Genomic DNA, 18,408 nt, shown 5'->3' with positions numbered 1-18,408 from the left:
AATAATAATAATATTAATACTAATAATCTGATCTGGTCTGCTCTGATCCGATTTGATCTAAACTTATTTTTTTATTCTGATCTGATCTGATCTGATCTAATCTGATTAAATCTGAAATAAGTAACAAGGTCCTGAAAGTGAACGAAACGGGGCCTAAGTCATTACTCTATGAGGCTCTCGGCCTCTCGCTATACCTAGGGATGGAAATATCCAGTGGATGATCCATGAACCCGGTCACCCTCTATAATTAAACGGATGAAAATCCGAATTAAATGGATGAAAAGCGGGTGATGGATGCGGGTCGGATGCGGGTGATGTTTTTTTATCCATCACCCGGTCCATCACCCGTTTACCACCCTATCCGTCACCCGTTTATTTTAAATATATTATTTATATTTATATTTAAACATAAAACGTGTTGATAAATCCATTACTTATTAAAGTTAGTGCTTGTTTTATTTTTTTTAGTTATAAGTTATGCGTAATAAGAAATAATTATATGTTTCGGAGATAAATGTAGGTATATAATTTTTTTTTTCTTTTGGTTAATTATTATGCATATTATTAGGTGGTGATTTTTTAATGGTTTACCATTTTCACCCGAATATCACCCGATCCACCCGATTCACCCGCGCGTGATGGATGGACGGAATGCGGGTGATGAGTAAACCGGGTGACGGATGGACCGGGTGGAGCGGATCGAGGTGGGTGATGGATGTAAGTGATGCTCCACCAAATCCAAATCCCACCCATTTCCATCCCTATACCTGTATAGTGTATACCAAACAGATTTTATTATTCCAAAAAAAAATCACACATATATTGAGCTCATTTGGTCCCATGATTCTATATTTCTAAATTCTAATTAACACATTGAGTACAAGTGTACAACCTTCCAAAACTCATGGTAAATTTAACCACATAAAACCTCTAATTACTTTCCATTTATTTCCAACCGAAAAATCCCAGTGCAATGGGAAACAATTTCTGGGCCATATTCTGTGGAGATTCAGTCTACCCATATGAATATGAAGAACTTGATTCAATTTTTGCAGCTACAATCAACCCAGATTCATGTATAAACCACATCCAAGTAATCTCCACTAATTTATTGCTCATTTTGTTATCTTTGTTCATTATTTTTTCCACTTTTAATACTCCAACAATCAGGAATTTTGCTTCTGTATTAAGAATTTCTTCTGCTGCTGTTAATATTGTTCTGAGTTTAGCATACTTGGTTTTGGGACTGTGGATTTTGGAGGACAATATAAGAAGTGAAAAGACCACTTTGCCCCTGCATGGATGGTTGGTTCTGCTCTTTCAGGGGCTTTCATGGCTGTTTCTGAGTTTGATTTTCAGCTTTAAGAGGTCTCACTTGTTAAAGTTATGTGCTGTTGTTTCTGGCTTTTATGCTGCAGTTATGTTTATGATTGCTTTTTATGAAGTAGTTGTTTTCAGGAGAGTGAGATCAGTTAAGGTTATATTTGATGTTCTGTTGCTTCCAGGAGTTGTTCTGCTACTATTTTGTGTTTTTAGAGAGCATTTAGATAACCAAGAGTCAGAATCGGAATCAAATTTTTGTTTAGATGAGTCTTGTGTACCTTTACTTGATAATGTGGATAATACTTATACCACTGATGAAAATCAAAGTCTGTTTTCGAAAGCTGGATTCTTCAGTAGAATGTCATTTTGGTGGCTGAATCCACTGATGAAGAAGGGTAAGGATAACATTCTTCAGGATGAAGATATTCCTAAACTGAGGCCTGCTGATCAGGCGGAAACATGCTACCTCGATTTCATGGAGAAACTTAGCAATAAGAAAGAAAAAAGATCAAGCTCCATCTTTCCTGCTGCCATATTTTCCTGGCAATGGAATGGCATTATGACTTCTGGGGCCTTTGCATTTATTAAGGTCCTTACACTCTCTACTGGGCCCCTTTTCCTCAAAGCATTCATTGATATAGCTGAAGGGAAAAAGGGTTTCAAGTATGAAGGTTATGCAATCACTTTTCTGCTTTTCTTCACAAAAAGCTTGGAATCATTGTCAGAGAGGCAGTGGTGCTTTAGGACTAGATTGATTGGATTGCAGATAAGATCTATGTTATCTGCAGCTGTTTACGCGAAGCAATTCAGACTCTCGAATGATGCTAAAACGAGTCACACACCCGGTGAGATAATCAACTATGTCACTGTTGATGCTTACAGAATTGGTGAATTCCCTTTCTGGTTTCATCAGATATGGACTGTGGTTCTTCAAATGTGCATTGCTTTAGGGATTATCTACTACTGTGTTGGAAATGCAACTATTGCAGCATTACTGATAGTTGTTATAGCAGTACTTGGAAATTCTCCCTTGGGAAAATTGCAGCACAAATACCAAACAAAGCTTATGTTAGAACAGGATAAAAGGGTGGGGGCCATAACTGAAGCATTGGTGACAATGAAGGTACTGAAGGTATATGCTTGGGAAAATCACTTTAAGAAAGGGATTGAAAACTTTAGGGAAATGGAATTCAGATGGTTGACTGCTGTGCTTCTACAGAAAGGGTATTATATGATTCTTTTCTGGTCATTTCCAATATTGATGTCTATATCTACATTTGGGGTATGCTGTTTCTTAGACATTCCTTTGAATGCTGGTAATGTTTTTACATTTCTAGCTACTTTGAGAATTGTTCAGGAGCCTGTGAGGTTGATTCCGGATGTTGCTGGAGCGTACATACAAGCAAGTGTATCATTAGACAGAATCATAAGGTTCCTTGATGCAACTGAGTTGCAGAATCAACATATTCAGGAAATGAAAAGAGGAAAGGAGTTACAGATGTCTATAGATATAAGAAGCACGGGGATTTCATGGGATTGCTCACTGAAACCAACCCTTAGAAATTTGAATTTACTAGTTAAACACGGAGAGAAGGTAGCCATTTGTGGAGAGGTTGGAGCCGGTAAATCCACACTCTTGGCAGCCATTCTTGGAGAAGTTCCGAATATCAATGGCACTGTAAGGCCCTTTTCTCTTCACCAGTCTTTTGTTATACGTATTGGTTCATTGTGTTTCAACTGAAAACTGGTAATGATCCCGTACCATGCACGACTTTTGTTATGTTTTTAAAGTGAGTTTTAATTTTTTAATTCATCAAAAAGAGTAAATGTATTTCATTTTGTGTTTCACTAAGAAAACATTGAATGTAGAAATATAAATAATAAATTGGTATATTACTTGAAATTAATAGAAAAATGTAAAGATAAAGGGACATTAAGAGGTGAAGGGGCTTGAAATTTTTTGGTGGTGAAGAAACATGAAATTGGAGAAGGCAGGAGAATGAAATTTTTAAAAAATAAAATCGGAAGATGTTGAGGGACACGTGGCACTCTAGATTTCTTGCAAATTTGACTGTTATTAAATATTAATATAGATACAGATATGAGGAATTCAGGATTACTTCCCTAAATCATTCATGCCTATATGTTGTGTGTAACCTGCACTTTCAGTGTCAGGTAAGTGAGATTTTGATTACAAATGATCTTCTGTATTTTAGGTGCAAGTTAATGGAAAGCTTGCCTATGTATCTCAGACAGCATGGATTCAAACTGGGACTATAAGAGAGAATATTCTGTTTGGTTCTTCTATGGATCATCAAAGATATCAAGATACACTTGAAAGGTGCTCATTAGTAAAAGATATTGGCATGCTTCCGTTTGGTGATCTCACAGTAATTGGGGAAAGAGGAGTTAACCTTAGTGGTGGACAGAAGCAGCGAGTGCAGCTAGCACGTGCCTTGTATCAGGACGCTGATCTTTACCTCCTGGATGATCCATTCAGTGCTGTTGATGCCCACACTGCGGCTAGTCTATTCAATGTGATCGATATTCACCTTCCGTTTTCTTAATACAAGTAAAATAACTGAAAGTATTAAATAGATAAAACTAATATGAAAAACTTTTGCAGAGATATGTCATGGGAGCTTTGACAGGAAAAACCGTACTGCTAGTTACTCACCAAGTTGACTTCCTTCCTACATTTGATTGTGTCTTGGTCAGTTTTAAATGAGGCAATCGCTTTTTCCTGACTATCCCTTCAATCTTAACCTCAGCTCTAATCTGCAGAAGCAAAAAGGAAACAAGAAAAGAAGATATACTGTTTTTGGATTTAAGTAAATGGTCTTTATATACTGTGTACATATATGTGATATGTCACTTTGTTTACAGTTGATGGCCGAAGGTGAAATTATAAAGTCGGGCACTTATGAACAATTGATGACTTCAAGCCCCGAGTTTCAAAATCTAGTCAATGCGCATAACAACACACTTCAGTCTGACAGTTGTAAAGAGAGTACAATATCTTTACAGAGTAGAAGTCCGCAAAGTGAAGAAAGAGATTTGTTTCATCAGGACAAAGCACAAACATATTTGGGTGATCAATTGATTCAGAAAGAAGAAAGAGAGATAGGAGACAATGGTTTTAGGCCTTATATACAGTACCTAAGTCACGGAAGAGGTTTCTTATACTCATCCTTGGCAGTCTTAGCCCATATCTTATTCCTTGTTGGGCAGTCTATACAAAGTTATTGGTTGGCTACTAATGTTCAAAATTCTGGTGTTAGTGAGCTGAAATTGGTGACAGTGTACTCAGTTATAGGATGTAGTGTGGGGCTTTTCTTGTTCATAAGATCGTTTTCCATAGTTTCCCTTGGTCTTGAGACTTCACGGTCAATATTTTCTACATTACTCAACTCCCTTTTTAGAGCACCAATGTCCTTCTTTGATGCCACTCCTCTGGGAAGGATACTCAGTCGGGTAAGATTATCTGTTTATCTCAATGCAAAGAGTGAGCATTTATTGCATATTGTCAAAAGCCTGACATGTTCGTACTCGTGTAGGTATCTTCAGACATAAGTATCATTGACCTTGATGTAGCCATGATGATAAGCATGACCTTAGCTTCTACACTAACAGCTTTCTTCAGCTTCGGTATCCTGGCTATTGTTACTTGGCAAGTCTTGCTTGTCATTGTGCCTATGGTTTATCTGACTATACTCATACAGGTTCATCCAAATTTACACTTGTTAAATTTTGAAAATTATTTTCCTATCTATTCTGACAAGTTCAATCAGAAAGAGTTTGGAATTATAAGATACTAAAACATGATATATATACAGCAATATTATTTTGCATCAGCAAAAGAGCTGATGCGGATCAATGGAACTACAAAGTCCACACTGGCAAGCAATCTTGCCGAGGCCATTTCAGGAGCCACCACAATACGAGCTTTTGGGAAGGAAGATCAGTACTTTTCAAAGGCTGTTGAGCTTATAGACAAGAATGCGAGCCCTTTTTTCCATAGTTTTTCTTCCAATGAATGGTTGATCCAACGCTTAGAGATGCTATGTGCAGTTATTCTCTCAAGCTCCGCTCTTGCCCTGACTTTGCTTCCTTTCAGCGAAGCCAACTCTGGTTAGTTTCTCACCTCACTGTTACAGATTAGTTAATCTAATCTGTGTTAATTGATTCCTTTAGACATTTTCAATCTGTTCGACCATGTTTTGGTGGCAGGATTTATTGGGATGGCACTTTCCTATGGCCTATCCTTGAATATTTATCTAGTGAGTTCTGTCCAAAACCAGTGCATGCTGGCTAATATGATAGTTTCAGCTGAAAGACTAGAACAGTACATGCACATTCCTGCAGAAGCCCGTCAAATTGTGCACGAAAATAGACCTCCCCTTACTTGGCCTGATTTAGGAAAAATTGAGATCTGTGATTTGAAGGTAAACTTGCACTACACTAAATATTTCAGTTTGTTCAACTACCAGAACATAATTTCTGAAAAATAAATTGTGACGAACGAGCAGGTTAGATATAGACCCAATGGTCCACTGGTTCTTCAAGGGATCAGTTGCATCTTTCAAGGTGGAAGCAAGATTGGGATAGTTGGGAGGACCGGAAGTGGAAAAACAACCCTTATTAGCACTTTGTTTCGCTTAGTAGAGCCTTCAAAGGGAAAGATCATCATAGATGGAATTGACATTTGCACCATTGGGCTTCATGATCTTAGATCTCACCTCAGCATCATCCCTCAGGACCCCACGCTTTTTAGTGGTTCAGTTCGTCACAATCTAGACCCCTTGTCACAGCATACAGATCACGAGATCTGGCAGGTGATTATGCACTCTAAACCCATACTTTCATGATTCTTACTAGAATTAATATGAATTACCAGAGAATATTTTTGTTCTTTAGAATTACATAAAGAAATAAATAGATGTTGCCCGAAGTTACAGATATTAGACTAGCAAAAGACTTACGATCTTATTTAGTTGTGAACTGAATTTAGTTGGAGCATACGTCCCTGTTCTTTTGGACGTTTTTCTTCTTCAGAATTCAGTTCAGTTCATTTCAGGTCAGGTCCAATAAGTTCAGTTCAGTTCAGGTCTAATAAATTCAGTTCAGTTCAGGTCTAATCAATGCAGTTCAGTTCAGGTCTAATCAATGCAGTTCAGTTCATTTCAGGTCAGGTCAGGTCCAATAAGTTCAGTTCAGTTCAGAAAATTTCAGTACAAAAGAATAGGGCTGTAACCTGAATTTGTAATCTTCTGAAACATATTCTTGAAAGGTGAAAACAACAAAGCCTTAGCTTGAAATTCTGTCTAACAAGTGACTCTTCAACATGTGATAAAGGTTCTTGAGAAGTGCCAGCTCCGAGATGTTGTTCAGAACAAAGAAGGCGGCCTGCACTCCTCAGGTACGGCCAAAAATGTAAAACAAAGGAACATCATTCTTCATTTTTCAACAAGCAAAATTAGTAAATCATAATTTGGGTATGCAGTTGTACAAGATGGATCAAATTGGAGCATGGGACAACGGCAATTATTTTGTCTAGGACGAGCATTACTGAAGAGGAGAAAGATACTAGTTCTAGATGAAGCTACAGCATCCATTGACAATACCACCGATGCAATCCTGCAGAAAACCATAAGAACTGAATTCAGTAACAGCACAGTTGTTACAGTGGCTCATAGAATACCAACTGTAATGGACTGCACACGCGTTCTAGCTGTTAGTGACGGTGAGTGTCTTCCATTTCTATATGCCTTAATTATGAATAGAGGGAATAATTCAGAACTAATGAAAAATGGTGTCTTTTACACAGGGAAAGTGGCCGAGTTTGACGAGCCAATGAAACTCATGAACAAGGAAGAATCATTGTTTGGGAAACTTGTTAGGGAGTACTGGTCATATGCTGAAAATGCCAGTACGTGCGAAGATGAACTCCAGTGAGCCTCGTTTACGAACTAATTATAACCATTTTAGCATGCACCACAGTAAATCTAGTAGAATAGGTATTACCAAATTTTTTTTTTTTTTTTTTGACAGCAAAGGCATTACCAGTTTTGTAAAGTTATTTTACTCATGATGTGAGTACAGAAACTTCACCTTATTGTTACTAGTATAATAATGGAAACAGGGGAGAATCTTCAATTTGGGGAAGGACCTCTGATAAGTTTTTTGAAATTATTAATTATACAAGTAAAAATATACAAGTACGGAATGCATATAAAACACCGGTTATATGTTGATTAAAGTGCATTTATATTCAATAAGATGTTTAATTTTCAAACCTTGATCCCTCATAATTTTTTGGCTTTGACCTGCCACTATGAAACGCCCTTCTGTGGAAAGCTAAAGCAAATAGCAATGTGAAAGAGAGGAACTCATCATTGTCAAATTAGTTCACAATTATCGTGCTTTTACCAAATTGGAATTCTGTTTGACCCGGATTGTTTTGTATTTTATAGTTTTTATTCCTATTGTAGAAGTCATATGACTATTTTATTAATAAATTACCTTTACCGTTGAAAAGCATATATATAAAAGTCACAATGGAACAACTATTAAAAGGGAGGAATTATATCGTTAAAAAGCCTATTCAAGGAATATTAATCTAAGCAGTAAGCACTATGTATTGTCTATGCGTGTGGGCTAATTCAAAGTTACACCCTAATGTAAGATTACTGTAGGGTCGGGCAAAGTTACGACTCTTTATCACTATACTACTCCACACTTGGTTTAATTGAGATAGAAGTAAAATAATTTCAGTAATGAAAGATAAGTACCAACCAACCTATACTTTAGGTACGAACTAAACTCTTATTTACACTGTATCTTTGCTCAAAAAGTTACACAACATAATTATTACTTGTTGAGCAACGTTCCATTAGCATAAAACGACTATTGCCTAATTGTCAACTCAGCCTTAAGATGCAAAACACCATTGATAAAGAACTGGCTATCTTCCGCCATAAACGAGGTCCATGGTGTACCAAACAAGTTTCTATACCCAACTGCCTTCCCTCCTGTGAAAGTATAGTTCCCTCGATATTTCGAAATAAACTCATCAGCTGACTTTTGCCTAGCAGAAAATTCATAATCCACAGCAAACGATACAGAACCCTTCTCCTGCATTCCCAAGAACAGCCCAAAACAATGGAACGAGCTCTGTTGATCCATATTACAGTGTGCAGAGAGGAAAAACCCCTGTCCCCCGAGATGGAAAGCCTGAGAATACACTCGACCTGTTGGGAACAGCTTCTGACATTCCTCTTTCTTCAGATCCAAGTACACGATACACTGAGGTCGTGGCAGTTCAAACTCAATCACCTTTACGGGCCGATATTTGTAAGCCCGTTCGATATAACGGTGACAAGTTGTGTTAGCCTCATCTGCAAGCAGAGCGCGTTGACGATAAGGCGGCTCAGCCTTGAAAAATAGGGCTTCCAACACCAGCTTGTTGGAGAGCTCTGGATCTAAATCATTGCAGGTCAGGACTTTCCGTAGCTTCCTGCATGTCATGTGCGGAAAACGGATCAGTCGGCAGAGTCGGGTACCAAGTACTTTTCGCCGCTCCTCCAACTTCAGATAATGGGTTCTAGCCCACTTCACAGCAAAATCATAAACTGCGTCTTCAGAAGCAACTTGGAGATCATCACTACACAACACTGCCTCAATTCCAGCAAGGGGAAGCTCCATTACCTCTGACTGAAATCTGGTAAACAAATGGACTGTCAATTTTAACTCTCACGTACATATATTTAAGATATTCAAAAGAACTAACACTATCTAATACGGAGTACTAAAAAGAATTTAGGGCATGCTTGGATTCAGGGTAATGTATTAAAGGGTAATAAAAGTCAAACTAAGGTAATTGAAGGTGATGATGAAGGGATGAAGTGGTGGCAAATGGAACAAGCTAGTGTTGGCAAGAAGAAAATAAAAGGAAAGGGGGAACAAATACCCTCATCATGGGGGGAATAGTAACCCACCATCCCACTAGGGTGATTATTACCCTCAATTGGGGGGTAATAACTTCCCCCCTTCCTCCCTTCTCCTCACAACACCACTACTACCACAACTTCTCATCACAATACCACCACACCACCCTCCTTGCAACCACCTCAATTCACCTTTATTGTCCTTTTATTATGGTGGTTTGAATTTTATTACCCCCATAATCCATTGCACCCAATCCAAGCGTGCCCTTAGGGTTTATTTCTTCTCTTCATGCTTTATTTGGGATGAGGATTTTCAGGTGAGCTTACTTAGTCATGTCCTTAAACCGCAAAGCAAGGAACTCCTTGGCTGCATCTGTCAATGGTTTGACGGCATCAGCCATCAAGATACTTGAGGGAAGGTCCAAGTATAACAAAGCCACATCAGAAGACATAGGGAAATTCCGTAACATCTGGCTGCAATATCTCATGCATGAGGCGACTTCAAATTTATCGGCAGCCATAAGCACATCTAGTATACCAGTTGGTGTGTCTATTTGCAAAGTATTGCTGTACATAAAATTTAGGAGATCCATGAGCGCAGCTTCTTCTGCTCCACACAAAAAAAGGAACACTATAAGTGAATAATGCTTCAAAGCACGGTCTAAGAAGAAAGTTGAATGAATCAGCAACACAAAATATTTTGATGAGAAAATAAGATGAAAAACAGAATTCGAAACATCTATTGCGACAGAATTTAAAGGAAGTACAAGGTAAAATAATCATATCCAGGTCAACCTAGACCAGTCATCCACCCCACCCCAAATATTTTCATCCTTTTATGACTAACAAGGGATTGAGAAGAAAGTTTCAAACAAAAATGACATCGGTACGTACCAGAGGCATGGATTCGCAACGTCACGTGTCTCTGTTCAGATTCCCTCATCCCATTTGAAAATAACTAAGGAAGAAGTTTGAAAAGATCAGAAACATGATAACCATAAAAAATAGGTACAGTACAACAGTGTCATTCAACTGAGATCCTCACCTTGTAAAAAAAGGGGCTCTTAGCAGCTAATATTGGAGAGCTAATGTGAATAGTCTTCACTTGGAGAACAACAGAACAATCCATGCTCAAGGGAGATTCATTGTTCTGAAGAGTCTCGTCACCTACAAGATTTTAACACAGATCGGTATCATGCAGAGGTTGAGCTGAATGCAAAAATTCTTTAAATAAATAATCGATGACTTCATTTGGATGAGATTAGTGAACTTTCCAAATTTCCATCACTCCCTCCGTTCCATTGTCGTTTCAGTTTGAATTGGGATCAAACTGATTAATCTTTTGCCTGTATTTATTTTTATAATGTACAGTGGGTTTGCACTAAGATAATCTATACTATTATTAAATCTCCAAGACATGTTATGTTACGCCGCCATATGTCACCTTCTTTAAATATGACAAGGCGCCACATCAACAATGACATGGAGGGTGCGCTTTTTATACTGATAAACAAAATGTTTTTGTTAGGGTTTGAACATGGGACCAACATGAAATATAGTAGAAATCATACCATCTTAGCTAAGTATTAGTTATGTCTTTTTAACTCTACTTAAATATATTTACCTTGGATAGGATTATTGTATACTACTTTTTCACATTTTATGTTATTTGATAATTTTCACAACATAATGATTGCAAGAAAATGTAGTTTTGTTACCATTATTGAAAATGGTTTCGAATAATTACTATTAGTACATCTTTAATTTGGCCAGTTTCTACATATAATAAAACATGTTTTTCATTCATTAGTCAACAATTGTGCTAGCATATATGGATTATAACATATATATGTAGTACAAGAAATTAATTAGATATTAGGTATGATCTACAAATACTAACATTCCAAAAAGGATGAAGAACACTATACTAAAACATGATACTGTGTACAACACAACACAACACAACACAACACAACACAACACAACACAACACATCCAAATAAAATAAACTATTTCTGGATAGTTATTAAAAAAAGAGTCAAATTCATATACCCAATACGTGTAAACAATGCGTAAAAAAAAACTTCATATAGTATTATACGTTTTAGCCGGGCCCGGGATAAACACTAGTTCTTTTTGTAAAAAAATAACTAGTAATAAATTTTAAAAGTGTCTACTGCGTACTTCGTAAAAAAATTGAAAAAGTTTGAAAAAAATATTGGTCAAACAAGTACTTCAAGACTGTGCAAAGTTCACATGACCAAACAAAAAAGGGCCAAAGGGGTATGGAGTATCAAATAAAGCTATAAGTAGTCTATAACTACCTGTGTCACAGAGGAAACTAATCTAATGATCAACAAAACTATATGTAAGGTATAGTATAATTTAACTCGTACCATCGATAATTGGTGACTCTTCGATCATAGCAACAGCTTCCCCTTCTAGACTTTCATAGGCAACACCATCAGAGTCTGGCATATTGCAGTTCAGAATCTGTTCATCAGGTTGTAAAATAATGTCTGCACCTGCACGCAATATTTCATCAGTGTTGTCAGCAAATAACCATGGCAACCAAAACAGTAACTGAAATGTCCCAGTTCCACATACCAAGAGAACTACAACAAATAAATACGGAGTACTCTGTAAGCATCAATGAATTCAAGATTGAGACAAAACAAGTTAACATATAAAATCAGAGAAACTAACATGAAACCTCCTTCAACTAAAACTCCTTACAGATGACTTATCCTACATTTGACTCATGGATCTAATGTGGATACTCTTGAGTCTTCTTGACAGTACTAGTGGAGAATCGTTATTGGATATATAGAATGCACTATAAAATCTAAGTATCCACTTATGGGAAAGTCCTTTCTGCATCAGGCACCAATTACATCTACTTATATCAGGAAATCATTCAAACTTTGAAGATAAGCTAGGAATCCGTTCTTCTTTTTACCATTTTATGTCAAGTTAACATTCGTTATTCTAAGGATTGATTACTTAAAATATAGTGCAAAAATATTTGAACTTTATAAAACCCCACTTGGTTGACAGAAAATTATACTGAAAAGACCAAAGTCCTGGAATTGATTCCACTATATGTTTGGGTTTCTCACCAGGTGAAAATGTGAAATAACCGTTGCTTCAGAAGGTATTCCCAATTGGTATATTCCCACTCTAAAATAGATCTTTCGAGATAATTCTTCGATAACTAATTCCAGGTGCACTGCTAGAGCCTAAAAGCTGCTACGTGTGTCAAGCTGTTCACAAATAGGCCTTTAGTTTAAAGTGCATGCACTGAGTAGGAAATTGAACAGGAACTGTTCTGTTCTGTCTTCCATGTTACCAGTCTTATACCCGCATTAGCAACATCTCAAATATAGTTGAGACACCATACATTACTCTACTTCAATTGACCAACGTGAGAGATGTGTAATACTGTAATGCCCTTCAGCATTTTTAGTTAGACAGTTAGTCAACATAGAGATTTTCTCCTATCAGGCAAACCATAGTAATGAAGAGAAAAACCAACAATTGATCTTATCTTCTCAATCATTTGCACCTTTACTTGTGTATCTTTAAAAGAGTAACAAAAACAATCCAACCAGTTGGCAGTTAAGTCAAAGAAACTTCCCGAAAAGGGAATATTCGTGCGGAAGCTAACAGCATCTCATAATTAAATGCTGGTCATCCTGGAAAAAGAACACAATACAAAAGTTCCTCCGTGCCCATAAAACACTCATTTGATAACTACCATAACTAAAAACCTAATTCACGCGCTAAGAATTAATCGTAACCAGGGAGGAACATCGGGGGCGGTGGGAGCATCAGCACCCTCAAGTTTCTTTTTTTAAAGTAATCCCTCCATTACAAATTAAGTTTCTGAAGTTAATATCCTTGATTGACAAGTGACGATACATTGATATTTAGGCCCCAATGTGGTTCACCTTATTTTTACTCATTTCAGTATTGAGTGAGACAAGTGTTGATAGGTTCAGATAAGGGTTAAACAAGTACAATTTATATTTATAATAAGTTCTAATGAGTTTAGTAAGTTCAAATATGCTCCTATAAGTGAATAGAAAGCAGCTTTAACTGAATGAGAATAACTAAGGAAACAAATACTTATTTCAAAATACCAAATAGTAGTTGCAATCAAAAGTACATCCGCGAATAAACCATTTAAAGCAATTGCAACAAAGATATCCCTGCAATCAAATTTGCCATTAGTTGTAGCCAAAACCCCTAATTCTTCAAGCATCAATAACCCTAAAACCCGAATTTAGAATTTAATGAAACCTATCAATCTAATTCTGTAATTAAAAAGAACCTATCAATCTAATTATGTAATTAAAAAGAATAATTGAAAGTAATAATTCAAGAAAGCGACTGAAAGCAAACCAGGTTCCTTTTTGACATCGTCTCTCCTACGCTTGCGATTCTTAGCCCAATCAGCGATGGTGGTGCAACCGTCACCGTTGGATTTAGTATCAGGCAAATCAGGAACTATCTCGACCTTCAAAATTCGGTCGGAGAAATTGCTGTCATTGAAGGCGAATCCGAAGTCTGATTCAGAGCTCGGGGATTGAAGATCATCATTAGTAGCGCTACTACTACTCGCACCCGATTTGATAATTGCAATTCTGGAATTCAAAGAATCCATATTCTACTGTTTCATCTACTTTCCCAGAAACCCTAACCCCCAAATTTTGATAACTCTGAGTTAGTGTGTTATAGAGGGGGAGTATCACAGTTATATTGTGACACATAATAATATAAAATTATAAATACTCCTTATAAATAACACTATGTCACCGTCTATACGGAGTACGTTACTTAGGTTTTTTATTTTTTTTTGAGGGAAAACGTTACTTAGGTTTCAATTTCATGAGAATATGAAAAGAGTGGTGCCGTCAAAAAAAATAAAAAAATAAAATAAAATAAAATGTTGACCGCAAACCATCAATCAGAGGTTCAGTACTTCAGTTTGGCATTGTATTTTAGTTCCTCATTACTCCGTATATGTTAAATAATCGCCAATGATGTCGTGGCCTATTGATTAAGATTGAGGGTCTGTGTAGTACAATAGGTCTCAGGTATGAATCCTCCGCCCCCATTTGTAATTTATAGAATACTCAAAGTTTTACGCACTTTTAATGGATTAAGAATGTTCAATCATGACTATTAAAATGTAAGTTGGTGTAACTTTTTTTTAATTGAGGTGTTAACAAACTAGAGTTTGGAAATCAGTTGAACTTTTATCATTTTAAACCTGCAAACAATAGACTATGATCTCAAACTCCACCGGATCACATAATTTCATGTTATGCAGTATGTTTTTATATGTGAAAAATATCAATCCAAACTTGGAAAATTTAGTGACATTTTCGTTGTTTGGAGGCGCACATATACCATATAAAAACCTCAAACTTTTTCAAAAAATAGTTCAAACTTGTCAACTCCTGATCATAACTCATTAGGTGTGTATGTGTGTGCTTTTTCGATCATGTTGCCTTTAGTTTGATGACATTCTTTGACATTGCCTTCTCAAGTTCTCGTCATCAAAGAACCTAGCTCGAAATCAACTCGACCCAATTTCGTAGTTTGGAAAGGTTGAATTGTTAATGCCTGATTATATTTATTTATTTTGTTACCACCCGGTTAATTCTTAAGGTTAATCCGAATTAAACACGCCGTCATCCATACCAAATTTAGCCTCATTCACCATTGAACCAACAGACTATCCCCATATTACAAGCACCGATGACAAACGTATTGCATTAATTATAGGTGTTACCAAAATACTTTTAATTTATCCATTTGAGTCCAAATCTATACTAATATATTAAAAGGCGTTTGTGAAAACGTATATGTGTCACGTAGACTCAAACCTCGTGGATTAAACCTCGTGGATTAAAAGTTTCGCTACTTACCATCTTAACTAGTTACAATGTTTGTCATATTTTCACATATAAATGTAAAATACAATCTTTTAAAGTTAGGCACATTTTAAAAAATGTAAACCGGACTAAAAGTAAAACCCGGAGCTAACGCCCGAACCACACACTAGTTAGACTCTAATTAGAGGTGTTACCCTCTAGACATATATGTTATTACTTTATTCTATAGTAACATAGGAACATCGTCGCTCCACACTCTAATTCAAGATCAATCCAAAATTAAGATTTTGTTGAGGGGAACCAAAGCTTGATATTAACGGTTTAACACTATAATTAAGATGACAAAAGGTATGGACTAGAGTCCAATAAATAGTTCAATATCTACCCAAAAAAAACCTCAAGAAAAAAAACCAATCTTTCAAGGCCCAATATGGGAAACATAACCCAAGTTTACTTCTATGGTCATATCCAACAGACACAAGACAAATAGCCCGATTAAACCGATAAGGGCCACAGCCCACATGACAAAGCTCTGAACTTCAAACCTGCCGTTAGGCCCATTACTAACAACTCAGTAGAAATAGAAAGGTTCAATGAACTAACTATGATTAGACTAATTAAATCCACTAGTGTATCATCTAAAAAGTACATAATCTATTAAATACGTACCTTCTTGCCGCCTCTCTCTTTCCCCTTTTCTCTCTTCTCTCTCATCTTTTAGGGTTTCAGTTTTTTTGGCCGTTTTGGTCGGAAATAGTCTAATTTTCGTCCCTTCTCATTGTTTTTTCTTCATGTTTTGTCTTGTTTTGGTTTCTTTTCTGTTGATTTGTTACCAATTTATTCTTGAGTTGTTTCCAATTTATTTGGGTTCTTCTTAGAGTTTTCTAGGTTCTTGATTCTCATCCATGGTTGAGAATTTTTTTAGGGTTTCAATAATTGTAAAGGCGATTTGGATTCATACATGTTTAGAGTTTATCATCAACTCGTCGATCGGAACAATTCGTGCGCAGGTTGCGAAGGGTTCTACTTGGAAAGATGCGAAAACATCGAAAATCACTGCTCACGTCAAGCTAGAAACGATGGAGTACGAGATGTGCCTTAAAATGCATAATAATAATTGTTTTGATTGTAACAATTATGTATTTTCTTTGAATATGTGGTATGCAGATCGTTTTTATCTTTGTAGATGTCGTATGGCTAATTACTAATGATATTATTCTCCCGTATAAAAAAAAAGGTACATAATGTTTTCTTTTATTTTGACGGGAAAAAAATAATATCATTTATAATCAGTCATATGGCATCTACAATGACAAAATAGATATGCATACCACATATTTAAAGAAAATGCATAACTGTTACAATCAAAACAATCACTATTTTGCATCCTAACGCACATCTCGTACTCCACCGCTTCTAGTTTGACGCGAGCAGTGATTTTCGATGTTTTCGCATCTTTCCAAATAGAGTCATTCGCAATCCGCGCACGAACTGTTTTGATCGACGAGTTGATGATAAACCCTAAATTTGTACGACTCCAAATCTCCTTCCCAATTATTGAAACCCTAAAAAATTCTCATCCATTTATGAGAATCAAGAACCTAGAAAACTTTAAAAACTCAAATAAATTGGGAATGAACAACTCAAGAATAAATTGGGAACAAATCAATGGAAAAGAAACCAAAACAAGACAAAACATGAAGAAAAAACAAGAAGAAGGAACGAAAATAGTCAAATTTTCGGAAAAGTTAGACTATTTTCGGCCTAAACGACCAAGAAAACTGAAACCCTAAAGATGAGAGAGAAGAGATAAAAAGGAGGGAGAGGAGCGGCGGGTGAAAGGGCATCTAAAAAAGTACATAATCATTATCACATAAACACTACCGATGAGATTTTGGCCTAGTGGTTAAAAAAAAGGCATGTGTAATATAGGTCTCAGATTCGAATTCTTCGATCCCCATTTATAATTTATATTGTACTTCTGGCTCATTTGTACTAAAAAAATAAAAATACATAGTATCATATAAGCCTACCTTTACCAAAGTTTCAACTAGACCTTGTTATTGGGTTTGGGTGGGTAAGGTTTTAAAGTGGGTTGGGTCATTAAAGAGTCATCTTTGATTGTACATAGGTCATAAAAGGGTCACCTTAAAACTAGTCAATATTGAGTGGGTGAAAGCTGGTTGGGAGTCAATAGTGAATCGATAGTGCAAGAGTCAATAAAAATAGAAAGGAGTTAAAGAGCAAAATTAACGCTAGTTTGAGCCAAGGGCGGAGATATGGGGCGGGTGAGGGGCGGCCGCCCCCAATAATTTTAAAAGAAAACGTATAAATGTATATATTACCAAAATATATTACTAAATACTTCTTGTCACAATGGTTATTTTTGGTTTATTATCTCACGTGGACTCTTTGGTCAAGTGTTCATATCCCTCATAGTGTTTTTTCTCGCCCCCCAACATGCAATTCTTGGCTTCGCAACTGATTTGAGCTAAGAGTTCTACATTAGTTTTTTTTATTCATTTTTGTTTATTTTTAATTTCTCAGATTCTTGTCGATACCCTTTCACACTTAATTTTTTCACTTCACCCCTCATATTCAAGGCTTCTCAAACTTGTGAAAAATAAAATAAAATAATAATTAAGATAGAACTTACTATTTAAACGTCTTAAGTAGAGCCTTGGTATTCCAAGACTCTTGCTCAGGCGTTTGTCATATCTCCCACTTAAATGAGAGGTCATAGATTAATACTCAATAAGACTATTGCTCAAACTATTGCTCAAGCTAGCACTAACCCTACTCTAATGAATATGAAGCTATACATATAAAATTATTTAAAAAAATTAACTATTATAGTTTTAAATTACTGGCCTGTCATTTTAACCCTATATTGAATATGTCTAATAAAAGTTTTTCTAACTTGACCCTAACTTTCCGATTGAGTTAGTAACCATGTCTAGTTTCAAGTTTCAACCACATTTCATTTTTTTTTTTCCTAAAATTATTTTCTAAATTTGATTTCTTGAGTTGGACTTCAAGTTCCTAGGGGAGCATTCGAGTTATCGACATTACTGGCCTGCTAATTTCATGTTTTGTTTTGTTTTTTAAGCGAGAGTACTAATGACATGTTTATTGTTGCTTGCTCAATTTCATTTTCAATACTTTGTACGTAGTACTTCGTATTAACTTCTTTTTTTGGCAAATACTTCGTATTAACTTTACTTCAACCTATGATA

At 36.2% G+C, this 18,408-nt stretch overlaps 2 protein-coding genes across 3 annotated transcripts; one reads left to right on the top strand and one right to left on the bottom strand.

Annotated features, from left to right (window-relative positions):
• Positions 1-861: 861 nt before the first annotated feature.
• LOC110778297 (ABC transporter C family member 10) lies at positions 862-7,512 on the top strand. Its single transcript, XM_021982872.2, has 11 exons — positions 862-3,001; positions 3,540-3,860; positions 3,950-4,036; positions 4,210-4,797; positions 4,881-5,045; positions 5,160-5,454; positions 5,554-5,768; positions 5,853-6,158; positions 6,679-6,742; positions 6,827-7,066; positions 7,151-7,512. The coding sequence occupies exons 1-11, from the start codon at positions 974-976 to the stop codon at positions 7,276-7,278; spliced, it is 4,437 nt and encodes a 1,478-aa protein (XP_021838564.2). The 5' UTR covers positions 862-973; the 3' UTR covers positions 7,279-7,512.
• Positions 7,513-8,100: 588 nt separating this feature from the next.
• On the bottom strand, positions 8,101-14,043 carry LOC110778290 (BTB/POZ domain-containing protein POB1-like). Of its 2 annotated transcripts, none has more exons than XM_021982866.2 (6): positions 13,674-14,043; positions 11,666-11,794; positions 10,315-10,436; positions 10,164-10,227; positions 9,597-9,876; positions 8,101-9,043 (listed from the first exon to the last, which is right to left on the bottom strand). In XM_021982866.2, exons 1-6 carry the CDS (start codon positions 13,933-13,935, stop codon positions 8,230-8,232), a joined length of 1,671 nt encoding a protein of 556 aa, XP_021838558.1. In that variant the 5' UTR covers positions 13,936-14,043; the 3' UTR covers positions 8,101-8,229. The 2 variants fall into 2 exon arrangements, with proteins under 2 accessions (XP_021838558.1, XP_056686808.1); XM_056830830.1 differs by lacking the exon at positions 13,674-14,043 and adding an exon at positions 12,389-13,660.
• Between the last annotated feature and the right edge of the window lie 4,365 nt (positions 14,044-18,408).

Source organism: Spinacia oleracea, chromosome 6 (assembly GCF_020520425.1).
Source record: "Spinacia oleracea cultivar Varoflay chromosome 6, BTI_SOV_V1, whole genome shotgun sequence".
Classification (NCBI taxonomy): Eukaryota; Viridiplantae; Streptophyta; class Magnoliopsida; order Caryophyllales; family Amaranthaceae; genus Spinacia; species Spinacia oleracea.
The sequence above is the reverse complement of the archived record's forward strand: the minus strand, read 5'-3'. Positions and strand labels throughout refer to the sequence as shown.

Bases quoted from the DNA above. Each gene is read 5' to 3' on its own strand.
- LOC110778297 (XM_021982872.2), top strand. From the start codon at position 974: ATGGGAAACAATTTCTGGGCCATATTCTGTGGAGATTCAGTCTACCCA. The intron at 3,861-3,949 runs GTGATCGATATT...AAACTTTTGCAG, and splicing joins CTGCGGCTAGTCTATTCAAT to AGATATGTCATGGGAGCTTT. The intron at 7,067-7,150 runs GTGAGTGTCTTC...TCTTTTACACAG, and splicing joins CGTTCTAGCTGTTAGTGACG to GGAAAGTGGCCGAGTTTGAC.
- LOC110778290 (XM_021982866.2), bottom strand. From the start codon at position 13,935: ATGGATTCTTTGAATTCCAGAATTGCAATTATCAAATCGGGTGCGAGT. The intron at 10,437-11,665 runs GTACGAGTTAAA...AAAATCTTGTAG, and splicing joins AGAGTCACCAATTATCGATG to GTGACGAGACTCTTCAGAAC. The intron at 9,044-9,596 runs GTAAGCTCACCT...TTTGTTTACCAG, and splicing joins CGGTTTAAGGACATGACTAA to ATTTCAGTCAGAGGTAATGG.